We start from the raw sequence: 6,951 nt of genomic DNA, 5'->3' as shown, positions 1-6,951 counted from the left end.
CATTCCTTTTTCAAATGGATCAACATCCCATCATCCTGATTGTTGCATTTTCTAGGAAAGTTGATGGTTATTCTTCCAGTAACACTTGCATTCTGAAGAACTGAGAAATTTCAAAGTAACAAACATGGAAAGTAACTACTCATGTCAAAATTGTGGGAATAAGGTATTTTTGTGTGTTATATGCTGGCCTTGAACTTATGAATTTAAGGGACCCTCGGTTTTGACCTCTATATAGCTCCATGGATTAATGGCATCTTCCTTCACCTCTGGCTACTATCGTTTGCCATTATTCATTTGAGCTGAGAAATAGTGTGGCCATATTCTTAAGGATATTGTACTGAAACACAGAATGGATATCTGGAATCTGACTATCAGAATCATTTTCTTATCACAAACTACCACTGGAATTCTAGGAAATCTCTTTCTTATGTTCTACTATCTAGACTCTTACTACAGAGAACACACATTAAAGACCACAGATTTGATTCTCATGCATCTAATGGTAGCCAATGCCTTGGTTATTCTCTCTGCAGGAGTACCCCAAACAATGGTAGTTTGGGGATTAAAGCAGTTCTTGAATGATTTTGGATGTGAGCTCCTACTGTACATTCAAGGATTTGCTCGAAGTATGTCCATGGGCACCACCTGCCTCTTGAGTGTCTTCCAGTGCATGATCATCAGTTCTAGGAAATCCTGTTGGAATGATAACAAAGTCAAAGCTTCAAAGTACATTGACTGCTCCATTTCCCTACTTTGGGTATTCTACATGGTGATACGTTTCATTTTTCTTATGTACACATTTATCAAAATGAATAGCAAAAACATGACAAGAAATCGAGATTTTGGATATTGCTCTACTACAGGACATGATGAAATCATTGACTCACTCTATACAACATTGGTGATGTGCCCTGAATTATTTTTTGCTGTGCTCATTACCTGGTCCAGTGCCTCAATGATTGTCATTCTCTACAGACACAAGCAGAGGGTTCAAAATATCCGTAGCTGTCATGGTTCTAGTAGAAACTCCCCTGAGTCCAGAGCAACACAGAACATCCTGGTCCTGGTGTCTACCTTTCTGGCTTTTTATACTCTGTCCACCATCTTGCGAGGCTGCATTGCTCTATTGTATAATCCCAGTTGGTGGCTGGTGTACATTTCTCGCCTCACTTCTCTTTGTTTTCCATGTTTTGGACCCTTTGTTTTTATGAGACATTACTCAGTTTTGTCCATATTCAGTTTGGTATGGTTAAGAAAAAAATGTTCTCATAATTTTATCATAACAATGTAAAATATAAGTTTTTCTTATCTTCCACATTTTACTCAATTATTACCTTATGAATTCAACAAAGAAAGTTAAGGCTTTAGCATCTAGTCTTCCTAAGACTGCTAAAAATGAGTACAGGAATTTTGTCAGATGGTTGAATTAGAAGCCTACATGAGCTGATGATACTGTGTTTAGCACACTGTAATCTTTCAGATATTAGAGTTTTTCCTTTGCCCAGATGATGCATAAAGAAGCCAGTAAGTTGTTGCCAATAGAGCTAAGTTTCTTGTGGCTCTCTTCCTCTCATGGAATCTTGACTGCCTGTTTGCTGCTGTACAGACACCTGTATATACTGCACTCTAACTGCAAGGCAGACTGAAACCATGGTAGGCCATATATTGTGGTCCTGGTGAACCTTGTCCCATGACAGCTGCTCTAGTATGCTCCAGGACCAGAAATCTTCTTCAGTGATCATTTCCCAGATACTTTGATTTCAGCTGCACCGGAAAACAAACAAACAAACAAACAAAAAAAATGTTTGGCTGTTCTTAACCTTGTAGCTACAATCCTCAACAAAGTCTGTGAAGATGAGCATCTTCTTTAGCCACATAGAACAAAAATTATGACTACTATCTTTCACTTTGTACCAAAACTGATTAAAAACGAATGATGCTTATGAGATAATCTTTAATTTTGTTAGATAGTGTTCTTTCCTTTTTACTTTGTATTACACATAGATTTTTTTCTCATACTATATTACCTAATTACAGTTTCCTCTCACCTTACTCTTCTTAGTTACACCCACATCCTCTCCCATATAAATCTATTCCCTTTTGGTTTCTCATTAGAAAAATGAGGCTTCAGAGAGATAACTAAAAAAAACTTAACACAATAAAATATAATAAGAAATATGGCTGCATTCCTGCTGAGCTGCATCTGGCCTGGCTCCAGAGAGTAGCACCTAGCCTTAGTCCATCTTTTGTTTAGCAGACATCTTTTGTTTCTCTTATCCTCTCTGAGAATCTTGTCTCAGAGTCTCCCAAGGATACAAAGGTCTATGTAAAACTTGGTTCAGGAAATTTGGAAAACCATGGTACCTAAGAAATTGAGGAATTTGCACTTGGCATTGTATTGTTGGGAGCTCCTTTTAAGGTTATTTTGAGCATATGAAAATTATCTGGCTAAACTGTAATGGATAGAAATGCCTGAGGCAAAAGGAAGGGGCTTCAGTTCTTTGAGGCTAGACCCCTTACAGCCATGAAAGCCTAGATTCATCCTTAAGATTACGCTGAGTCTTTTACCTGAACCCACACACCAATGTAACAACACACAGTGACATTTGGCACCCAATGTGGGCCTTGAAGAAGGACAAAGAATCTGAAGAAGGACAGAAGAACTGGCCGTCTTAAGAACTGGAGGGTGCATTCTCAGGGTAAGAAGACTCTAGGATTGGCAGGGTCATAAGGAATTTAAACTCCCCATCTCAGGAGCAATAACATGTATGGTTGCTAATGTTTGTCAAAATAAAAAGTGATAACTGCACAATTTTTAAAGATAGAAATACAATGGTTCCTGAAACAGGAAATAAATCAAGAAAAAGACCTTTCTCAATAGATAAAAGGGAAAGGAAAAAATTAAAAAAAGAAATCTCCCAACGGGGAAGAGGGAAGGAAAGGAAATAAAAGAAAATTTCCAAATAGAAAAAGGAGAAAATTTTAATCAAGAAAAAAGGATTTTTCTGGAAAAAGGGTAAAAATGTTAAAACTAGGCTTTAAGATTATAGGCCCTGTAAAAGAAAAAGAAAGGAAAGAAAAAAGCCTCTTCCCGGTAGTAATAATGGAAGAAAAGGCTCTTTCCTATATAAAAATTTCAGGATAGCTAAAATTCTGAGCTCTTTCTAACTGGGAGCACAGAATGCTGGCATCTGAATTACAAAGAATCAACAGGTGGGCTCACTGCAGCAGCCTGAACATTAAGCCCAGAGTATAGACTTCTATTGTCTGGTTGCTTAACTTTGGTTTAAATGTTTTTTATTTTTCCCTCAGAGTGGGAATTACTCAATGTTAAAAATCCTTTCCTGGGAAATATTTTCTGTTTTCCCCTTATGATGGGAATAACTCATTATTAGTATTCCCTTCATGTGAGAAAGAGGAAGTTTAAATGGGCTCAACTTCTGGTGAAGAATGGTTTCGGTCAGGACATGGAATGCTAAGTCAATGCAATTTGAGTTTCCAGAGGTATTAATCATTCAGTGTATAGAGGATATTCTTCTCTTTTGATTGATGTTTGGATGAATGTTTGATTTTCATGGTAGGTAAGCTAAAGGAACAGGATTCCCAATTTTAAACTATAAATTGGGTATGCTCTTATCTGTTGATCATAATTGATAATTTGGCTCTGCTCTTTAAGTTGCTTTCTAGAAATTCTTGATTAAATTATATAGAAGTATAACACCTTAAACAGATTATGTTGTTAGCTTATTAAATAATGCTTTATACTTCTCAGTAATGTTGGTATATTATGTCTGCACAAGTTACTTTTCTAAAGCTAGGGACAAAATACCTGAAAGAACAAAATGCTGGGTGTTTTATTTTGCTCTTATTTGAAGCCTGCCGAGGAGCTGGCTTGTACTCTGAGCCCTTTGTCAGGTCTCATGAAGCTTGTGTCCTAGAATCCTAGAAAGTGGGTAAAGGAATGAAGAAAGGACAGATTCACAGACACACATACAATGAATTTAAGATGGAGTGGTGTTCTCTTGTCCAGCTACCACTGCAACCTGGAACCTTATCATATTCACTAAGTACAACCCATGGCAAAATGTGACTTTTCTCTATAAAGGTGTCTGTTTGTGAGCAGTCACAGGCTGTTAATATCTGAGCTGAGGAAATCCTACTTGTCAATTTTCTCACACACAGGCATTTATTCACAAACTCTCAGAATCCAAAGGGAAGCTTTGCCAATTCTCTTTAACCTAGCTCATATGGATAATGGTTATTCCAATTTACCATACACCAATTCGTGGCAGAATCCTTAAGAGAGCATGTCTGTGCCAAAATACATTTTGTCTGGTGCTGTGGGATGTTCTGTATGGCAAATGTGTTGCTCTGATTGGTTAGTAAATAAAAAACTGATTGGCCAGTAGTCAGACAAGAGGAAGTATAGGCAGGACAAGAAGAAGAATTCTGGGAAGTGGAAGGCTGAGTCAGAGACACTGCCAGCTGCCATGACAGACAGCATGTGAAGATGCCGGTAAGCCACGAGCCATGTGGCAAGGTATAGATATATAGAAATGGATTAATTTAAGAGAACAGTTAGCAAGAAGCCTGCCACGGCCATACAGTTTGTAAGCAATATAAGTCTATGTGTTTACTTGGTTGGGTCTGAGCGGCTGTGGGACTGGCGGGTGAGAGCGAGATTTGTTCTGACTGTGGGCCAGGCAGGAAAACTCTAGCTACAAATGGTGCCCAACATGTTGGCAAGTGTTTCCACCTAAAACTTGAGAAAAGATTCTAAAACAGAGCTAAAAACAGCTTCCTAATTGTCTCTCTCAAATGAGTGGCAGCTGCCGGTTTGAGCTACTGGTAGGTTCCTAATGTGCGCACTCGACCTGCCTTATGGTGGGAATGAGGCCTCTGCAAGTGGCACATTAAGCTGCGTGGTGGATTTAGCCTTTGCTAGTACAAAACAAAAAAGAGGTTTCTGGGCTACATGCTGCTTGGATAAAAGCATAGAGCCACTATAGCTCCCAGAGCTGGCGGAAAACGTACCACCGCCATGTTGGGAAGCTGAGGTGGGCAGAGCCAGCAGCCATAGCGCCATTTCAGTCTTACAAATGCTGCAGTTTAAAGCAATAGATTCACAATAAGACAGATTCAGATGTAATAGTTTATAATGTGTATAAAATATATGTAGGCTTGAAAGAGACAAAAAAGGTGATATGTACAGTTATATAAACAAATACACAGTTTTAAAAAATAAAGTCTTTAAAGAGACAGTAAAATTAATATTAAAATAAGCCACATAAAGATGAATATTACACAGAGAATCTGGATTGTGTTGTCTTTGGGATTTTTAACTGCAGAAAAATATTTGATTGTAAAAGTTGTTGAGTTATGCCAAAATGTAAATTTTAAAGGTACCTTGACTTCAAAATTTGGATATAAGGATAAGTTGCTTTGGAAAAGAGTCTCTGCTTTTGTTTCCACAGAAAGCAAGAGGCTATGGGTTTGTTCCAGATTAAGATACATCAGGTTTGACCAGCCAAGACCCCCTGAAAGGTCTCCGATGACACTATGGCCCAGATGATCCAACATCCAGAATAGTTTGAAGGCAACTGGCTCAGACAATACAGCCTCATGGACTATTCCATAATTCTAAAATTTTCTTTGTGTCCCCATAAGATACAGCGCCCCCCTCCAGCAGGAAGTATTAAGAGAAGCTATGCCCAAATTCCCAAATTATATGTAATTTTACTTTGTTAAGGTTAAAACCTTCCGTTTTGAAAAAAAGGGAAAAAGAAAAGGGGAAGTGCTGTGGGATGTTGTGCAATGCAAATGTGTTGCTCTGATTGGTTAGTAAATAAAACACCGATTGGCCAGTAGTCAGGCAGGTGGAAGTATAGGCAGGACAAGGAGGAGAAGAATCCTGGGAAGTGGAAGGCTGAGTCAGAGACACTGCCAGCCGCCATGACGGACAGCATGTGAAGATGCCGGTAAGCCATGAGCCATGTGGCAAGGTATAGATTTATAGAAATGGATTAATTTAAGCTATAAGAACAGTTAGCAAGAAGCCTGCCACGGCCATACAGTTTGTAACCAATATAAGTCTCTGTGTTTACTTGGTTGTGTCTAAGGAGCTGTGGGACTGGCGGGTGAGAGACATTTGTCCTGACTGTGGGCCAGGCAGGAAAACTCTAGCTACAGTCTGGCCTTGGTTTCAGGTATACAATGACTGCATAAAAAATTTGAAATATTTTTGCATTGTAGAGGGAATTCATTTCTTGTGCTTGACACTGAGCCAACTACTTATAAATAGTGAGGTCATGGGTATTAGAGGAGAATTTGGTACTACCATATTATTAAACCAGCATAATTCCTGACTGCATTGCAAATTCTTACCCTTATAACCACAGATAAACACAGGCCTCACACCTCATCAGAGAAATGTGGCTTGCAACAGATGGAGTTCATTAGAGAGAACTATAACAAACAAAAATGCTGAAAACAAGAGGCCATGTGTTGCCTGGCCTCATCTGATACTTCTACAATATAACAACTGTGCCTAAGCCTCAGGGATCATAGTGTAAGAAAGGTTGGGAAGATTATAAGAGACAGAGGAACGGGAAGATTTCTGTGATAGTACATCTCCTAGAAATGTCAGAGAAGCTTCACCCATGAAGTCTCATCAATGTGGCTTCCAAAATAAGACCTAAACAAGGGTGATATTGATAGACATGCAAAAATGGAAGGGGTGAATCTCATGAGGCCCCACCATAGACAGACATCTTCATAGAACCAAAGAATACTGAGAAGAGAAGAAATAGTCTTCTCCAGGGAAGAGCCTGTCAATTGATCATGCAACACCAATTAATCAGCCATGGAAAGTAATACATACAAGTAGTACTTTATGAGCAAATTAGGTTGTGTTTATAAATGTTGTATGTGTGGGGGTGTGGATGAGTCTCT

General features: G+C 38.8%; 1 protein-coding gene across 1 annotated transcript; it reads left to right on the top strand.

Moving 5' to 3' along the window:
* Positions 1–325: 325 nt before the first annotated feature.
* LOC128124244 (vomeronasal type-1 receptor 4-like) lies at positions 326–1,291 on the top strand. The gene has a single exon (XM_052760422.1). It carries the CDS (start codon positions 350–352, stop codon positions 1,289–1,291), a length of 942 nt encoding a protein of 313 aa, XP_052616382.1. The 5' UTR covers positions 326–349.
* The last annotated feature ends 5,660 nt before the right edge of the window (positions 1,292–6,951 follow it).

Source organism: Peromyscus californicus, unplaced genomic scaffold (assembly GCF_007827085.1).
Source record: "Peromyscus californicus insignis strain IS unplaced genomic scaffold, ASM782708v3 Scaffold_4__1_contigs__length_199733344, whole genome shotgun sequence".
NCBI classification, from domain to species: Eukaryota; Metazoa; Chordata; class Mammalia; order Rodentia; family Cricetidae; genus Peromyscus; species Peromyscus californicus.
Note: the sequence above shows the minus strand (reverse complement) of the source record. Positions and strands in the feature narration are given on the sequence as shown.